General features: G+C 40.7%; 1 protein-coding gene across 3 annotated transcripts in view; it reads right to left on the bottom strand.

The window, feature by feature from the left end:
- Positions 1-5,921: 5,921 nt before the first annotated feature.
- Positions 5,922-19,386, bottom strand: part of DAB2 (DAB adaptor protein 2) — a 49,741-nt gene continuing 36,276 nt past the window's right edge. For 2 of the 3 annotated variants that reach the window (XM_073890962.1, XM_073890963.1), the window contains 5 exons: positions 16,669-17,322; positions 15,517-15,679; positions 10,678-11,310; positions 10,019-10,128; positions 5,922-7,726 (listed from right to left, as the gene is read on the bottom strand). In XM_073890962.1, coding sequence (XP_073747063.1) covers positions 7,661-7,726; positions 10,019-10,128; positions 10,678-11,310; positions 15,517-15,679; positions 16,669-17,322 — 1,626 coding nt within the window. In that variant the 3' untranslated portion in view covers positions 5,922-7,660. Of the gene's footprint in view, positions 7,727-9,344; positions 9,413-10,018; positions 10,129-10,677; positions 11,311-15,516; positions 15,680-16,668; positions 17,323-19,386 lie in introns of all 3 variants that reach the window. The other variant, XM_025867364.2, reaches the window with a different exon arrangement.

The following is a 19,386-nucleotide window of genomic DNA, read 5'->3' as shown; positions in this document are numbered from 1 at the left end:
GAAAGAAAGAAAGAAAGAAAGAAAGAAAGAAAGAAAGAAAGAAAGAAGAGAAAGAAAGGAAAGAAAGAGAGAAAGGAAGGGAGAGGGGGAGGGAAGGTGATAGAGAAAGGGAGGAAGGAAGGAAGAAAGGGAGAAAACATAACTTTTTGTGGATACATTTTTCTCTCTCCACCCCAATGGAGTGTAAGCAAATTTTTAATCTAGTTTAAGAGAAAAAATTTTGTTTCTTCTCCAGACATGTTTTGCTAATCCTTCTTCTCTAGGGGAAGGGCCAGTCGGTAATTACAGATGATTTAACTCAGTAACTTAATCCAATTTCTGTCTGGCATCATCTCCTCCATTTTTTCCTCTTTACTGATCTGTGCTTTTCTTTGCTGTGGGGCTGTGTGTGTATTGTTGATGGGCTGCAAGGCATCTCTCTGCTCCGTGTTCACTTGTTCAGTTTCCAATCTCTACAGTGCAAGGGTTTGTGTTCGTCAAATTAGAAGAAAGAAGAAAGTCATCACCGCTAATAGGTTTTTTTAAACCCTGAAGAACTGAGAAGGAAAAAATGAAAAAGCACTGTGTAAAATAAACTGTGTCATGAATACATAATTTTGATACAGTTCTTTAAGAGCATGATACCATTGGGTGTTGCATTTTATGAAACATATACACAACAGTATTACTGTTATAAAATTGGGCTCCTCATTGACTGTGGAATATCCAACTAGCCTGCCAGTGAGCAGATATGGGATGATTTGTTATTTATAATGTAGAAGATGTTGGGGAACATTACTCACAACCTATCTTTCATTATGAGCAGCCCGTAGCTTACGTGAAATATGCTGATTAGAAATACCTGAATTAGAATGCACCATGTGAGGTTAGATCGATGTATTGCATTTATAACAACTAGATAATTCAAATTCTTAAGTGACACTTAATTCATTCTGAAAATGTGCCCTGAAAAGCCCAAAGGGGGATCAACTTGCCTAATTAAACATAAGCATAAGCATGTCGTGATAGGCATATTGGTTATAGGAAGCAGAAGAGGAGAACAGTACTATGAAGAGAAGAAAATCTCGGTGAATGGAAGATAGGCCAGCATAAAGGCACTGGGGCCAGTTTTTGGAAGCAGTGGAGTGCTGAAGTGGTGAATTTGAGGCTAACTGCAACGACACTGGACACGTCAGCCACTTACTAGCTCTGTGACTTCGGGAAGTTCCTCAGTGTCCTCTTCTATACAATGGTGGTGGTAGTAGCAGCCCACCTCATAGAACTGACATGGAAATTAAATTGTTTATTGTAACACACTCAGAATAGTGTCTGTGGATGGTAAATGCTGGGTATGTGTTTGTTAATATTATTCAGTAACTTCTGTGGACCATCCCTGAATCCAGTCTGGCTTTCCAGATTTGGCAATTGTGCTTGCAGTGAAGTGAAATGAAGAATTTCGAAGCACGTCAGCAAGTAAGAGCTCAGGAGTTCTAGAGTCCTACCTCCTCTATCCTTCCAACTGAGATGGTCCATCACTTTGATGTCAAATTACATTACGACAACATTAAAGCCTCCTGGACGGGGCTTTTAGTTAACCCACCACACTCTTCTAACTTTTATAGTCCTCATGATACTAACACACAGAAACTAGTCCTCTGCATTCTTGAGGCTTACACCTTCTAGTCTAGGTACCTTGATTTTGGCTTTGCTGACTATGCTTTCCATGTGTGGGCTTCTCTTCTGCCCTGAGGGTGCCATGTCATCAAAGACTGCTGTGATTTGCACTTGAAGGCAGGCCAACTTAGGGTTAAACTATCATCCAGGCATTTGGGAAATATATTGGCTAATCCATCGCCTGTTTCCAAGGCCCTCTTGCCAAAGCAGGCTTCAAGGGCGTGCGACCTGTGCAGTTGGACAGGGCTCAAGCCCACGGAAAGGCCCCACGATTGGTTTCATGCTCTATTAGTACCACCTTGAAATTCTTAATTTTGTGTCTGGACTTTTCTTTTGAAAGCAAGTTTGATTGGAAAATGGAACACACACATGAGCAGAGGAAATGTACACTGTGTCCCTTCCTCCATGCTACCACATTTGCACAGAATGCATATGTTGCCCCATGAACATGGAATTCAGATGGACCCATGATGTGTGCGAGTTCAATGAGTCAAAGCAAAAGTGAGTATAAGGTTGATGTATTATGCCTAGCACTGTTTAAGTGACAGCCCTGAGAGGTCACACTCTCCATTTGAACCAGAACTGACTTCTAATACAAAAAGAAACACAAATGACCAAGAAACACTATCAGATCTTTCTTACTAGTGTATTACTTTCCTGCATTAGCTATCTACTTATGCTGAAAATAATAATATAAAAGGAAACAAAAATATAGAGCCACCCATATTTCTTCTTTCCACCATTTTTCTGTACTCATTAGTGAACTAAAGGTAGCATGTACCGGTAGAATGTTCATGTATCAAGAAGTGAATTAAAAACAGTTGAGTTAGTTTTGTACTGTATTTCTACTGTTCTTGTAGGAATGAAATACATATGTTAAATATATATGCATGTATGAGTTACAAAATACAAGTTGTATAATTTCAGTGATTCCACTTACCAGCTAAAGATTAGCAATAAAATTCACACGAAAACGTTAAAATTTCATTTCTTTTTTACTTAGAACAACATTAAAATAGCAAATAAAATATGTCATAATAAGAAAAAGTTTGCAGAAGAAAGGATGTGTTTGTGCACCAATGTCTTTAATGGCACTTTTCCCCCTGGTTTATGAATAATGGATCCTCTATTTTTATTTTGCCGGAGGCCCCAGAAATTATTTAGCCAACCATGTCTCTTCCTTGACTACTTTCACTATAGAGGTTGAAAAGCTAAAAGCTTGATTTCCCATCCTCTTTTGCACTGAGCAGTGGCCATGTGACCAAATTTTGGCCAATGAGACATAGCAAAGTAATTGGGAAGCCTCGGAGAAAACTGAAATGCCTGGTGCAAGGAGAAGGCCTTGATTGAGCTGTTCTTTCCCATTCTGCCCTCCCTCAACACTAACATCATATTTGGAGTTGTGCAGCCATCTTGTGACCATTAGGCAATAAACATGAGAATAGGGTGCCAAAAGGCTACAAAAGTTGGGGTGAAAAGCTAAAATAGAGTCTATGTCCTTGAGGGCCTTGTTGAGCTACTCAGCCAATACCAGCAGCCATCAATCTGGACTTCTTATGTGAGAAAAACAACCTGCTACTATTTTTAAACACTGTGAGCCTTTCCATTGATGTAGTTCATTCATTACCAATGGACACGTGGGCTATAACATGGCAGCCTGTTCCCAGGGTTTTTTATCAAAAAAAGGACAATTCCTCCTGCTTCTAGCTCTATCATTTCCATCATCAAGTCTCTAGGCCAGTGTCTCAGGCTAGTGAGGAAGGTGGGGAGGCAAACATCATATCAGCTTTCCATTCCCCTCCGCTCCCTCTCCATTAGCTCCTGTGCTCCAGCACTCCTCTTAGCGGGCCCCAAACAAAAGGCTCTGTGCTGATCGATCAGTGTTGGTAGGTATCTGGTAGAAGTAGCTTCAGACACACCCCAGAACCATCCACAGCTCATCCTCAGCCCAGTCAGGTCATCATGTACCTTTTATAATGGCAATAATTTCACTTTCTTACAATTAAGGTAAAATAATAGTGATTGAAGTTAACCTAATGAGAAGAGAATGAACAGAAAACTCCATAAGTAAAAAAAAAAAAAAAAAAAAAAAAAAAGAAAGAAAACCCCATAAGTCACATCAGAATAAAACTTAGTCATGGAGACTTTCAGAGTCAGGTGTTTTTCCTTCTTTTATAACCACCTCAACTTTGGTCAAGGCAGAAACCCAGTTTCTTTGCCACCGAGTAGCCCACACTGTCATCTCCCAGGAGCCTGGCACTCACATAATTTCAACGCACAATAGAGGTTTAGTAATTGAGTACATAATTCCAGAAAAGCAAGGGCAAACAAGGGGCTCAGGCCCTCATTAGGTGAGATGACACATGGCTGGCCCTCGGCCATTAGCCTGGCTGTAATTAGGGCATGTTAACAAGGTTGCTGTTATACACCCTTGGATGTGTCTAGGTTTGACATATCAATTTAGAACTGGGTCTTAGTTATTTCTCATAGAAGAAAGTTAGTTAAAACAACATTTCTCAGCAAGAATTAGATGTTTTACTATTTAGCAAATTCCTCCACTGGTAATAGCTTAAATATTTACCAGGGACTTTTAGGGAGCTCCTGTCTTTTACTAGAAGACCTTGTATTGAAACTATTCCGGGAACATGGGTCAGTGTCCTCACTCATCAGTTTATTTCAGGGTCAACCAAACTTCTGAGTTAGCTCCATCCTCTGTTGTTTCCCCTCCCTGCTTTCAGCACAGGAAAGACACAGAATTTGCTGTCTCTAGACACCATGGTTAACATTTTGATGGAGGAGTTTGAAATCACAGGCTGAAAAGATACCCCTACTGCAATGCACAGTTTTACAATAAAATACCACAGAAATCACTGAAGAGTTGGAGGGATTTTAAAGCATGGATGTCACTCTCAGACGAGATGGAACAATGACAGATCCCACCCCACAGGATTATGGTATTGATAGAATGAAGCTATGTTGTGTAAATGGTAAAGCGCTTCATAGATGCAAGATTATCTTGAGAAAATCAATACCTTCTCCCTTTGTATTGCCTTTGTGAGGAATTTGGGGGCATGCTGGCTGTTCAAGTTCAACTTTTAGCTTAGATCTATCTGATGCCTAAAAGAAACCCACCTGCAGGTATAATAGGGTTACCATAACAGCTGAACTTCCAACATATGGGTGTGACTAGTATTGTTACTAAATAGACTTATAAAGAAGAGGTCTGCTTCTACTTTGCAGAGACACTTCTGTAAGCACCTCTCCCTGCTTGGCTGACAGTAGTTCCTACTGCACTGAAATGAATGTCCTCCCCTTGTACATATGAGCAAGGGTTAACCTCTGGCAAGATCTTACAGATTAAGCCACATGGAAACAGCATACAGGTTCAGTGGGTTAGACACACTGCAGAGCATCTGGATAAGCCAGATAATTTGTGCAACATGTTCTTATCAGCAGCCTTCTCCAGCACATCTGTGGCTTACTGGAAGCTGCCTTTGTGTGGAGTCTGTTTTTCTATATTCTGCTCATTGTTGGCAGAAAGGGACCAACTGTTTCAATTAAGGGGAAAGGTAAGGCAGTAATAATGAATGACTTATAATCACAAATACCCGTCAATGACACCCACCTGCTCCCAAGTTTGTCCTAATCCTTAGAAAAGTCTAAGATCAAGACTTTTGTATTGAAGCAAGGCCTGCCTCAGGCTCTTCTTCCCAGGAGGTCTAGGTCTTTTTGAAAAAAATGAGAGCCTTGAACTTTTATACGAGGGGAGAGTATTTAAGAGTGTCCTCGTGCTAAAGATGTCTGATCATGGGCCTGCCCACCTCACACAGAAGTTCTCCCGAGTGGCCTACACCGGCCTGGATCAGTCCACACAGTTGTGTCTTGGTGAGGTCAAACATGGTTGAATCAAGAACAAGGAGAGGCAACGGGTAGAAGGTGTGAACCAAGAGTTCATTAATAAATGGTTTTTATACTAGATGTCTGTAGAGGTTGTTCTGATACAGGTCTTATCCACTGGACTCCCATTAAACTCCCAGGAAGGGAATATGTGTAGGTCAGGGAGAGGAAAATAAGGCATTAAAAGATATCAGACAATAGTTTACTCATGGTCTTATTTCACGGATTTCCATTTTATCTTCATCTTTGTGACAATCCAGGACGTACTAATATTTGCTCACCTTGGACTGATATATTTTATACCTTGACTGTGACACATCATCTCAAAGTGGGGGCCAACTGTAAGAATAAACTGATGCTAACACATGAGATTCTGCCATTCCAGTTTATTGAAATGAGTAAATTTATAGCTTTATTTGCATACAGAAAAGTGCACAAGAAAATAAGTATGTACAAAACAGCTGTGTGGCTGATCATCCTTTTCAAAATTGGTCTACTTTCAAAATTTCAACTATCTAGAAATAATTGCCTCCAGTTGAGCACATTCAGGTATTGGGACATTTAAAATACTATTTTTAAGTCTGTGTTTATAATGACTGAGTAGGACGCCAGATGGAAAATCATGCCATACGTGATCAGCTATTACCATTAAACATAAAGCCACAGGACTTTAGCTTGGACTACGTGGGACTAATCAGTAAAGGTTCGTGAGGCCACCATCTTGTTTAGATCCTGAGCAGTCATCCTCCTCTTCTAACCTAAAGGTAACATTGTGTGGTTGATTAACACCCGCAAGAACCTGAGCACTAAGGGTCAAGAGACAACATTTAAAAACCCAACATAAACATAACAAAATGAAACTCATTTTGGCAAGAACAAATCCTTCAGAACTGTGCTAACAATATGACTGGAAATGAACTGGGAGAGTTTCCAAGGTTATGAGAAGAAAAATACCGCAGACATTGGATTTTTCAATGATAACACCAAATTCTTGTTCTACAGCTTCTCTCCTCCCACCCCCTCACCATTTATCTTCTGACTAACTATGAGATTGTGGCTTCAAGCAAGTTTTCCAGTTACTTGATAAAGGTCCAGTATGACCCCATATAAGCACCTAACATATTTGGCACAATCACATTGAACTTTCTGATGTGTTGGCTCTTCAGAATACAGTCCTTCATTGCTGAGTTGAGTTCAGTTTTTCTTCAGTTTTTCTTTCATCTTCTTCAACATGAACTGCTCTTCTGGAACTTCAGCTCAGGAGGATGGCCTCCTATTCCATAGAAAGGATAAAGGTTGTGTCCATTTGTGATTCGTTATGGGATTTAGCAATTACTGAGAAGGCAGAGACATTTCAGATCCGTGAATCCTTAGATTTTTTTTTTTTTTGCCCATAAAACCTCTGTTGCTTGTGGAAGAGAAGTAATGTTATATAAACCTGGGAGCAAAACTGACTGAAAAAAAGAATCAGAGGGAAGAGGAGAGGAGAGACAAATAACGTTTTTCCCTCATTTGCACTATCTAGCAAGAGATTGGAAAAAAAAAAACAAAAACAAAACAATCTTGCCCTTGAGAGAAAATAATCTTCAGAAAGAGAAGTTATATTTTTAAAAAGGTTCTTAAGTGTATCAGATTCCCAGCTGTCTAGGGAGAAGTTGGACTTGCTTCAATTTTACTTTAAAAATTCTCTCTAAATGTTGATATGAAGCAAGATTTAAGAAGGTGCCTTGTTATACTATAACCTTTAGGTTTTGTGCTGTAAAATAGAAGCCCCAAACAACTCTGAACAGTAAGGATTTTAAAATTTATTCAAAACAGTGTCATCTGAGGAGTTGTGGTGGCCGCATCTCTCAACCAGAGGATACATGGTAGAGTGTTCTAGAAGGTTCTAGAATACACTAGGCAATGGTTCAAGTAGGGATACTACTTTATTTACATTTAAGCTAGAGAATTTAGATTCTTAATTTATTTAAAGCCATAGATTCAGTTTAGCTTTAATCTAAACAGAAAAGTGAAAGGCATTTTACAAGTGGAAGAGGCAGCAAGCAATAAGGTAACAGATAATATGTCAAAGCTGGAATGAGAGCAGAGGTCAGGACGTGTCTGGCTATTAGCTTTGTCCTTGACAACTAAGGCCAACCTTTTTGTTCCTCTGGATAGTCAGCATATCAAGTTCCTAGAGAAGTGTAGAGAAAAAAAAACAAAAACAAAAACCAAAAACCCATGGTTAGAATTTTTGGGTTAAATATCAATGTATTAAATATCAAGTCATCATTTAAAACCTCAATAATAGTATCTCCTAGGGCTGATGTGAGAGGCCTAAATAAGATAGTAAGTGCAGAACCTGAAATAGAGTGATTAACCAAATGTTCAATGTTAGCTATTTTCTCCCATGATATGCTCCTCCACCTCCAACCCCAATCTGTAAGTTTAGCAAGTTCACCAAAATAATCCTTTCTTCATGACCTAAGAAAGAAAGGGCCTCCAAGGAGACCTCTCGTCAATTCAATTGAGGGCAAACAATCCTCCAAGACTCTGGATGCAGTTTATTCCTTTCTATTTGTCCGTGTTTGCCTCCCTTGGAGACAAGGGCGAGTATGAGTCTCTGTTAAGACTTCTAGCCCTTCAGTATATTACATTGCTCTACCAGCGTTAGAAATCACCAGGCTGCTTGTAACCTGGAGCTTTTCCTCAGCACCAGAGGGGGACTTCTTAGGGCTAGAGTCAGGCCTGAGAACTTGCCTTTTCAATAATCTCAGCCTGTTCTCTGAAGCAGACTTTACAGAAAAGCACTTTAAAAAACACTGTAATTCTAGAAGTCAAGTGAGGGACAACAGTCCAAATTGCAAATAAAGTCAATCTTACTGTTCATGTCAGGCTTAAGATATTTATCTATTTAAAATAATTAAATTCTAGATGGGTCAAGACAGAGTTTAGTAGGAGTCCCACCTGGATGGGGCAAGACTGAAAATAATGGGTTTGGTTCCTTTCATTCTTTTTATTTTTCTCCCCTACCAGCTATGCCCTTCCTCCTCTAAAATGCAGCCAAGGCTTCTGTCCTCCACTAACTTCAATCTTCTGAAATCAGACCAAGTTGCTTCTACTCACTGTTGAAAAAGAAAGGGTCCTGCTGGGCCCTCCCAGGGTCTCAGTCTAAGGTAGTTACACCTAACAACCTACCTAGGATAAAATCTACTAGTGAGATCAACCTGCTGCCTCCTCTGCTCATATGTTGCTTTTGAAGGAGATATGGGCAGCGGTCAGCACTTTTGGATTTAATACCCTCAGACTATTTTAGACTAACTTTGAGACCACTCACAGAGAAATAAATTGATTTGGGAGGCAGCATGTGTTCAGCTGATCTGTTCTGTAGCTTCAAAAGATCTTCAGATTTCGAACCTTCTATAGGAAACCAAGTAACTACTAGGATGCTTTGCAGTCAACTTCAGTATGAAGGTAAAAAGACAAAACAAAACAAAACAACTAGAGAACTATTGTGTGTTATATAAGTTTTATTGTTATGCAACAATGTTATTTTGAAATATCAAAACCATAGACTATGATAGAAATCCATAACCCCATGGGTATATTACTGTTTTGTAGTATGTATAAGAATTCTATTCTTAAATACTCAGCTTAGTCATTACTGAATTAGTTAAGCATAGATTTCCATGTCTACTACTTCTAAGTTACAGAGATTTAACCTTGTACCAATTCTAAAATTAAAATTTCACCCTCACCCCCTGTGCCATGCTTTCTTACCAAACCTAAGCTTAATAGGATCTTCTACTTACAGAAGTTAGGCAAAAGGATTTCCAAAAGGATCCCTATATACATCAGAAGATGTGGGTTGAGAAGCCATCTATGAAGATAAAACCATCCAGTCAATAAGTGTAATTACAGTTATGAAGAAAAAAAAATCCTATAATTAAGACTTCTCAAATGCCTTTAAAAATCACTTAGGTCACAGACAAATCAGATATTATATGGGTCTACAGGGATTTGTGTTTGCCTGCATATAATTTGTGATGCATATTTATTATTTACATCAAAATCAGGGCTCACATGAGTAAGGTTTGCCTCTCCAAAATGAAAGCTGTTTTTATGAGCTAAAGGATCAAAGGCAGGAAATCAGGAAACTAAATCCTTGAAAGATTTTTAAAGGTACTATAATTTTGGCTCAGTTTTCTCCCAAAACGCTTTTGTGAGCCAGGCAAAGTGAGATACAAAAGACTTTTCCTATATGATATTCATTTCTCAAGCTCAGGATAGTAGCCCCTGCAAAAATAGTCTCTCGCCAGTCTGAGTTGATGTTTTCACTGTGATGGTTCTCAATGATAAATCTTATTTAAACATCCTTTAGCACCAAAGAGTTATATACAAACAAGGCTAATTCAAGACACAGGTCTTCAGCTAGCTCTATGTGGCATGTACTTTGGAGCAACAGCTTCTAGTAGTTGATACTTACAGAGGCTTGTGATGAACTGAAAGAATCTTTAGAGAAAGGGTTCTCAAATGCGCTGTCTGCAGATTTGGTAACTGGCAGGGAACCTTGTCTGAGAGCTGGCTTTGGTGGTTCTAGAAGGCAAAAAACACCAAGAAGTCAGTAGACAAATTTTTCCCAAATATAGGCAAAAGTCCCACAATCAAGCTTATCTCAGAAATTCAGTTCCATATATTTTGGAATTTACATCATGGAACAAAAATCACCACCAAATACTAGGACTCCCGGTTATGATTACAGGCAAATTCATCAGAAGAGGAGGCACTACATATATACCTGAAGTGGAAGACATTCAGAATTCCCTCACTAAGGCAGTGGAGTGTGGTTGAGGCTCTGTTATACAGCCTTCCACATGCCACAACCCACCGAATTTCAATAGCTCTTGGCAGCCCTTTTAGCAATTGTCACAAGAGGGCAGCATTGGGCCAGCCCTTAGAAACAGCTAAGGTAAATCGTTTGCTCCATAAGGTAACCAGTCAAGTTGTCTCCATAACCACTGATCACCAAAGAGGGCAAGAGTTAGGCCATTGGTGGGTGGGAGAGGGTTCTTCTAAGGACCCTGTGGGCCCATACGACAGGAGAAATACTCGTCGGTATGGTAGACAGAGAAGTGGGTAGCTTACCATTGATCTTTTTCAACAGTTGATTAGCATCAAAGTCATCATGGTCCGCATTCTCCTGAGGAATGCCAACTTTGCTGTTGAAATAACTGGAGAAGGCACTTGAAGTCCCAGAGGAAGTCTGCTCTCCCTTCCTTGCAGGCACAGCAGGTGGCTGCCGCAGTTGGAAGTCCTTAAACATTTCTTTCACTTCTTTGACTTCTTTATCCCCAAGTGGGTCCAAGGCAGTGAAGGCATCACTGGAGATGTCCTTTGGAGGGCCAGTTCTGGGAGGTGGTTGAGGAGGAGCGACCAGAAGAGAGGAAAGCATAGAAGGGGACTGGGTAGACACAGCAGAAGCCGGAAAAATACTGCTCTGGAACGGGTTCCCCAAAGGGCTTGTTGAGGACCAAGTATTGGGTGCCACAGATGCTGATGGGCCCCAAACAACAGGGGCTGGAGGGGAAGTTGAGACTGCAAAGGATGAAGGCTGGTTCCAACCTGGAACAGCTGGGCTTGTGGTAAAAACTACTGGCTGACCGAATCCTGAAGGCTGACCACTCATCATGGCTCCTGGGACCACTGAAGTGGACTGATTGAAGACTAGAGATGTTGGGTTCCATGGTCCTGCCTGAGGGGGGCTAACTGGTATACCACCTGAAGTAAGCAGGAGAAAGGACTTATCAGGACACAAGCTTGAAGAGGATTCTTGAGTTTCAGAAAGCACAACTCTCGGTGGTGGGGGAGGGGGAGGGTATTTACCAAGCATCTATGTGGCACACACCTTCCTTAAGCCTTAAGACTGACATGGAAAAAAGGCCCAGAGAGATTAAATCACTCTAAAGATTAACTAGCTAATACAGAATAGCTGGCATTCAAATGCTGGTTGCATTTTGAAACCCTTTCTTTCTACCACAGATTTTTAAACTTTTCTCATTAGAAGGCTAATACACTCCATAAGGACCTAGTCATGAAAAAAATGAGTGCTTATCACACTGATACATTTCAAACAGCTAGGACAGAGCCTGTTGATAGCATGAATGCATTTGTTGAGTGAATGCATTCACATAAACAAACCATACTGATTACGAAGTAGTTAATAAAGATAATCCATTGGGTACTCTGATTCACTGATTTGATCTTTTCAGTTGGCAGCTGGCTCCTGTCTGGTGTCTTATGGAAACCAGCTATCACGCATGTATATGAAGCCTCAACATGCTTGCATCCTGAAGAAACCATTTCAGTTTCCTTGCTTTTAAATTCTGCCAAGGTTGACACAGCTATATAAAAGGATGATAAAATTTGGTTGATGCCAAGATAGTTTTAGACTTTTATACATATAAATGGAGGAAAGGCTGGTTATCCTGGGAGAGCTGTTTCAAATAAAATTGCTTCCTGCCATGTGTCACTCACCAAACCTTGCGGTAAGTCAGAACACAATACTTAAAAGAGGAAGGGAGGGAGAGAAGACAGCATGAAGCAACCCCCCCAAACAACAACAATAACAACAACAACAACAACAAAACAACAAAACCTTCTAAGGTAGCTAACTCCCTGTGTCCGGGCATCTAATCTTTGTAGGGGAATGGCTTCATCACCTGCATCTTTGTCATGTTGATTAAGAATTTATGAAATTACTAAAATACATGTCTCTCCAATGTTTTTGCCCCTCTTCTTGAGAAGCTCATTCCCTACACCTTGTTCTCATACATATGACGACATTTTCTCTCCTGCCTCTTCCCAAGTATATTAATGACCCAGTCAAACTGCCACCACAAACAAAAAACCTAAATTCAGCCTCATACCTATTCATGAATGATGCTCTGCTCTCAAAATCTGCTTGCCTTGAGCTTTAGAATAAGAGCATTCCTTAGCTATGAAAGTTTTCTAACTGAACTAAGAAAAGGCCTCCAAACTTCTAACTTGTGTTAGGAATGTTTTTGTTCCCGGTGTGAGAAATATTTTGAAAGTGATGTTCAGGGGCTGATGTAGCAAGATATTCTATCTTAAATTTTCTTAGTATTGGAGATTGATGTTACTTGACTCAACTGTATCACCATGAAGGCTAACCATCTGGCCATGAAGATGCATGGTGTGCTCAGAGACGGTGGTAGGTTTCAGAAAAGGTCATCTTACTAAATGAACATGCTTGTTTTCGAGGTTAGGGAATTGGGTATAAGAATATTAATTATTACAATTGGGATGCTCACAGTCTGTGGCAATAGAAACTAAAACTCAGGCATACCAGCTCCAAATCCAGTGTCCTATTCTCCTGTTCTGCCTCCTTGGCATCAAGGGATAAGACTATTTTTTTTTAATGGAAATTAATTCAAATACTTATTTTGTAGTTACAGAAATTAGACTTGATTTACACTAAAAAGCATACATATTCTTTTCACAACTAATGGGTTTGAGTGAAGTGACTGCTGCACTTTAAAACAAATTTATTTAAATTTTGTTAACCAAAGCCAGAGTCACTCACTGATAATTTATGCCAACTGGATGTACAAATTGGGTAGAATCTTATCATTTGTCATGTTGGATGACTTGCCTTCCCTTAGGAAAATGTATGGCTTTAGTCATAGATGGTATTAGAGGGAGTGGTGGTAGTTAAAGAGTAAAATATTATATCTGCCAGGAATTAAAGGCTTTCTCAGTATATGCTTATGCCAGCCTTCATTCCCATCTGATGGATTTCAATCATTGCATTTCCAAGGTAGTTCAGGCTCTGCTGGAGAAAGTAGAGGCAAGGGGTAAGGAAAAAGAAGTGTGGGTGTAAGAAGTTAATTTTATTACCTTCTGATGCTAGCTTAAAACACAGGGAAGCCAGTCAAAGCTGAAGGCTCAGCTTTCTACAATACCTCTCCCCACCCCCAATTCTCCAGAAGAGACAGTTCCCCAGCTGGGTCTAGCGGAAGCCAGACCTACAACCTTCCATGGTTTGGCTGAGGATCCCTGCTAGTGGACAGGGGCTATACTGTAGAGCTCAGTTTGAGTCCCATGTCCAAACTTGGAAGGATCATCAGTATTCTGCAGTTGTATACCCCAAGGCCTCAACAGGGGCACCTAGCCAAAAAGCTTCACTTCGTCTGAATAAATTAACAGTTATAGGGTCCAGCTGTATTTTCAAGCTGTCTTGTTAAATATTGGCTGTAAAAATTCTTCGGGGCACTGATATTAGACTGTCAAGCTCTGGGATGTGATCTAGTCACAGGCAGTGCATGCAAGCTCTCAACCCTTCTGCAAGGAAAAGCACCCACCAGCTCCATTTAAGGGGGCAGGAAAAGGAGCGATGCACAAAAGGGGAAGCCCGCCAGGGACATGAAGTGTTCAGGGAGAGTCTTGACGGTGTAAATGCAAGCAGAGACCTGGAACAAGTTGGCTTCCCACACCCACATTGATTTCAGCCACTCAGCGGTTGGGTGACAAGCCCCTCTTGCCACCATACTCCAGATATGATTAAACAGATTTAATATGCCAAAATGAAAATGCTTTCCTTTGCAAGAAAGCATCAGGGGAAACAAAAAATAGGGTCCTGATGACTGACTCCACAGGAGGCAGAAAAAACCAAGAGCCCTGGTCAAATTTTACAAAATGGGGGAAGAGAGTCCCTCTTCATCCATAGCTCCTCCCAACTGCCTCCCAAGACAGAGTCTGTTGGGAACTTGTAGAGGTGCCAAGAAGCAGAAAAATAAAGAGAGTCCCCAGCAGGACAGCAAAACTGTTGTCGGGGTTCCTGAAGACTGTCCCATGGAGGCAGAAAGGAACTGGAGGCTGTGGGCAAACAATAGCAGGGCTAGTCCTCAACCAAGTGGCCTTCCACAGTGCCCTGCTACAGAGAGGCTCAGTGGCTCACGTGAGCTCGACACATTTATGAATGAGCACTGGCACATCCTGGGCATCTGGTAAAATCCCATCTCTTCCCTTATCTCTGTGTTCTTTTCGACTTCAGGGGGTTTCTAGCATTTGTTTTCTAACTCTATTAAGACACTCAGATACCCAAAATATTGGCAAGGAGCAGCTAAGGCTTAAGTATTCAGAGACCGCTCGGGATATATGCCTGTCTCATACCCATCATATGCCTAGGAACAGAGCTGGGCTGAGAACCTAAGACTTGCATTGTATGACTCACACTCGCTTTGGACTTAACTTATATCCTTCTCGGGGATAGGACAGGATACGCTATCCAAGACGCATATCAGTTTACTAGGAGATAGGGCTTCGATCTAGTAATGGCAAATTATGTGGCAGGCATGCACGTTACCAGTTTTTCCAATACAGATGATAGACAAGACTCTCTCAGCTCTACCTCGTTTCTCCAATGAATCTAGTCTGAGCATCAGAATCCCTTACAGTTGTCTTCCGTAAGCCATTGCCAGTTGGCTCGGGTAAGTGCAATATTGAAAATGGTCTCTTTCGGTGCCTGGGTGGCTCAGTTGGTTAAGCGACTGCCTTCGGCTCAGGTCATGATCCTGGAGTCCCGGGATCGAGGCCCACATCGGGCTCCCTGCTCAGCAGGGAGTCTACTTTTCCCTCTGACCCTCCCCCTCTCGTGCTCTCTCTCTCTCTCTCTCATTCTCTCTCTTAAATAAATAAATAAAATCTTTTTTAAAAAATTAAAAAAAAAAAAGAAAATGGTTTTCTTTCCACATGCCAACTTCAGGAGCCAAATTTCAGTTGCAAGTCAAGAGTACCAAATGAGGGTGGGGTCTATGGAAGTAAAAGTGGAAGAAAGGTTCCCTGGGATGCTCAGATCTTATGTCCCTGGAACCTCTATGGATGTGAAGTGCCTTCCTCCTGTGCATTATAATCTTATGAGTGAAAGCAACAGAGGCAAATCTAACTCAATCTCTAAGCACCTACCTAGACCCACAAGGGGTCCCACTGGGGCAGAAGCATTTGTTTTGAAGAGATCCAGAGGGTTGGTCTGTAGGGTTGCAGATTGTCCTGTAGGTGATGTCTGGCCTGGAGGTTCTGAGGCGGGAGGGGTAAAGATGTCTGATGCAAGCAAGTCTTTTGCTGGAGACTAACAGGGCAGAGAGGGAGATACAAGAGTTACTCAGTAATAGTGAAAGACAGCTTTATTCTGTCTCCTATTCTGTACCTCAAATTTGGGAACCACAAAAAGAAAAACTTATTCCTCTTACTGGTAAACTACAAAAAGACAAAGCCCCCCCCCCCCCCCCCCCAAAAAAAGACAGATCCCTGCAATGGACAGAATATTTGGTCTTGGTAACTGATGTAAAGAGGACTCTCAAGGTGAAATCTATTTTACTCATTTACACATTTGTATCCATCAGGTCTCCTTGTCAGCTAAAAGCGTGAAGCTGGGAAAGAAAGGACAACTATAAATAAATAAGTAACCTACATATTTTTGATTATTCTACTGGGTTTAAATCAGTCTGCCTAAAGGTGATATTATAGTCTAATTATTAGGCCAGCCTGCATATTCTAATGAGGTTTTTTAAAAAGATATTTACAGAAACCCATTTTAAATTGCTTTTGGATGAAGTGGTACTAGTAAATATTTAAGTGTCTTTTAAAGCAATGGATCATTCAGCCAGCATTGAATAGAAGAGGCAAACTCAAGAATTTTCCACCACCACCTTGGACAGTAATGCAATAGGAGGGGTGTAGGGGGCGTGTGTTAGTGTGGGGAAGGTACACAAGGCATCACAAAGAACCCTTGCCCTCCCCTTCCAGAACATGACGATCGAACTTACCAGAGGTACAGAAGCATAGCAGCATTAAAAATGGAAAAACTGGTGTTTAGTTAATAATAAGTGACAAGACATGCAAACAGAAAGCAAGGTGTGAAAACACTGCTGAGTGAGAAGCTTAGAAAGGGCGGCCATCAGAGGAAGGTATTCCTGGAGAAAGATGTGCCTTATCCCACCTTCTATTTCACAGCCACACAGGAAGCTACAAGAGCAGCAGGAAAGAGAGCTTGCATCACACCACCCTTTGGTACCGAACATGCATTCTGCCAATGGATATGTGGAGAAGACAATTCACCTTAGCAGTCCTTCTGCCTCTTCCTGGTTTGGTACTTTGTGGAGGTGGGATAATGGCTATGGAGTCATGTGGTGAGGACTGGACAGAGCTTTCCAAGTCCTGCTTTACGCCATTCAGTACAGACAGTCCTTTGGGAGGGCTTCCCACAAAAGGGTTCGGGGAGGATTTGATATGGAAGCCGTTCTGTTCTCTTTCAGATACCCCATTTTGAGTTCTCACTGTTGGCTGTGTTTGCGTACTTGAAAAGGGCCATGGGCCTGCCTGAGCTTCCTGTTTGCCAGTCCGGTTAGAGATTTGGTCAAACTGCTGACCAAAGTAATCAACATCCCCATTCAGGGGCCCATTACTCAGTGGAGTAGGCAAGCTACTCAAATTCTCTTTCTTCTGATCTGAAGATTTGAGAGAATCAAACGAAGAGGGTGTCGATTGGTCTGGCTGTGCAAAAGGATCATCACGGAAAGGATCAGGATTAGGGGTGGGAAAGAAGTTGAGATTGGCAGAAAAGGCATTTTCAGGCAAGAAGGATGCCTGAGGCTTTGGTCGTGGAAGAGAGCAGGAGGTAATGCCATTTGTTAAGAATGGATTTTCTCTTAAAGAATTCTGATTGGTGTCGATTTCAGAGTTTAGATCCACTAACAGGATATCTTTGCTTTCCTATCACATTTGGGAAGAAAAAAAAAAAAAAGAGAAAAGAAAGTGTTAGTCCATGTCGTGACTTCAAATGAGAAAGCTACATAAGATGATCAGGATCATCAAAATTCCCATTAAAGTTTGGTCTTGACAGACCGATTGACCATTACCTCCTCCCATTATCTCCCTGAGTGCATTTCTTTACTACGGTTGAATAGGTCCTCCCTGTCCCTCCCCACCCTGTTGCCCCTTTATTTAGGTCTCAACTTTGTTGACCCTTCATTAAAATGAAACTGTACTGTCTGCTCTAGTCATGTGTCTGCTCACCCTTGTAGACTGGCTGCGTTCACGATCCTCCTTGTTCCCATTCCTGCCTTTGCAAGTCTTCAAGGGAATCGATTGTGAGTCACTCTAAGCAATTATCTAAGCATACTGAGCTTGAATGTAAGAAAAGATCTCTGAAGCCTAACTCAGCCTCCCACCTGAGGCACAGTCCCATCTGTTGTACTCTCAGAGTCATGTAACAGCATCTCTCTAAATGAGCGAATTCATCGGCTAATATTTTATAGTTCTGTTGAGACAAAGTTTAAGGTCAAATATATTTCCCTATAATTGGTCTTCTAAGAGGCAAAAACAGATTTTCCCACCACATCACACGGTCTGTCAGGTATGCCCCTTTAAATATTTAAGGATCTTTTTGAAGGTGCTAGTCAAGTTGGATCTCTCATCCTAGTCTCCTCTGGACACAGCCTTTTGTCTGTGTTCTTCTAGAAAGAAGAAAGTGATATTCAAAATCCTGATACATGCTAACATCATATTAACCTCTCGTATTTGTGCATTTTTTCATAATACAGCTTAGAGTTGCCTGTGTTGTGACAGTAATCTCATCTATTTGGGGGATAAATTCAAGTAATCTTTAATTTATGTACAATGTAATCTTTAACTTATGTACAATGTAATCTTTAATTTATGTACAAGGTAATCTTTAATTCATGTATGAAGTAGAGATGTGGGTTTAGAGTTAATTTGAAAAACATACCAAATACTTAATTCTACAAAGTCTATTTCCTCCCTATCTTAATTACTTGTGTTCTCCATTGTTTGATAAAATACCCTCTCAACAGAAAATCAGCAAATTTGCAAAATCTGACATGTCTTTATTCAGTTCAGTGACATAACTAATTTGGGCTCACCTTGGGATAGGGCTGTCAAAAACTGACACACCTTCCTTCTGACTGACTTTGATCCATTAACTACTCATCTATGCTAGCCACAGAAGAATATAAACAATCAACAATGTCTAGCTGAGATGGAAGTTAGAGGTCTAGCGTTAGCCCGAGCACCTTACTAAATATTTTTGATCACTGGGACAAAAACAACCTCAAGGGAATATGAAATTCTCAAACTAGTAAGTAAAAAGGGGGCCTGAATAGGCCTCCTTGGCTTTAAAAGAACAATTTTTTTTGAAAGTTTAGGTCTTAATTGGTCTTCTATTTTGGCTTCCTTTACTGTTAGGTATAAAAACACAATTTTTAAAAGCCAGTTTTTCTTTTTATAACCAGAAGAATTTGTCAGAAGAAAGAGCTTATAATTAAAAAAAAAAAATTTTTTTTTAAATCAAAGAAATGGATTGGAAGATCTCTTAATGTAGGGATCTTTAACAATCAAAAGATAGGACAAAAGGTATTACAAAAGCTTGTGATTTCAATATTTATTCATTTATGATGAGCCACCTCTGAGTTAGAACAGTTGGGTGTTCACAGCTGGTAGAGTTCTCCTTTTCAAATACTTCAGAAGAAGTTCTTAGGACACCAAACTGGAGCCACAATGTTAGACTTCTGAATAGTCACCCTATAAGTAAAATGTATAAGGCTCTCCTCAGGTTGGGTTTGTTATTAATCCAGGATTAAGAGTCTAGTTCATAGACTACAGTGGGATGATGTGAGACTCCTCATCTGCCCCCTAGGTCAGAACTTCATTAATTCTTTGTTGGATCATCAAACACTGCATCTACTCGCCCATCATCTGAGCTGTATTGTCTGCTCTAGTCACGTGTCTGCTCACCCGTGTAGACTGATAAGCACTGAT

This window comes from Callorhinus ursinus, unplaced genomic scaffold (assembly GCF_003265705.2).
Source record: "Callorhinus ursinus isolate GAN/ISIS: 27379988/994484 unplaced genomic scaffold, GSC_fseal_2.0 scaffold3, whole genome shotgun sequence".
Classification (NCBI taxonomy): Eukaryota; Metazoa; Chordata; class Mammalia; order Carnivora; family Otariidae; genus Callorhinus; species Callorhinus ursinus.
This window is presented reverse-complemented; position numbering and strand designations above follow the sequence as displayed.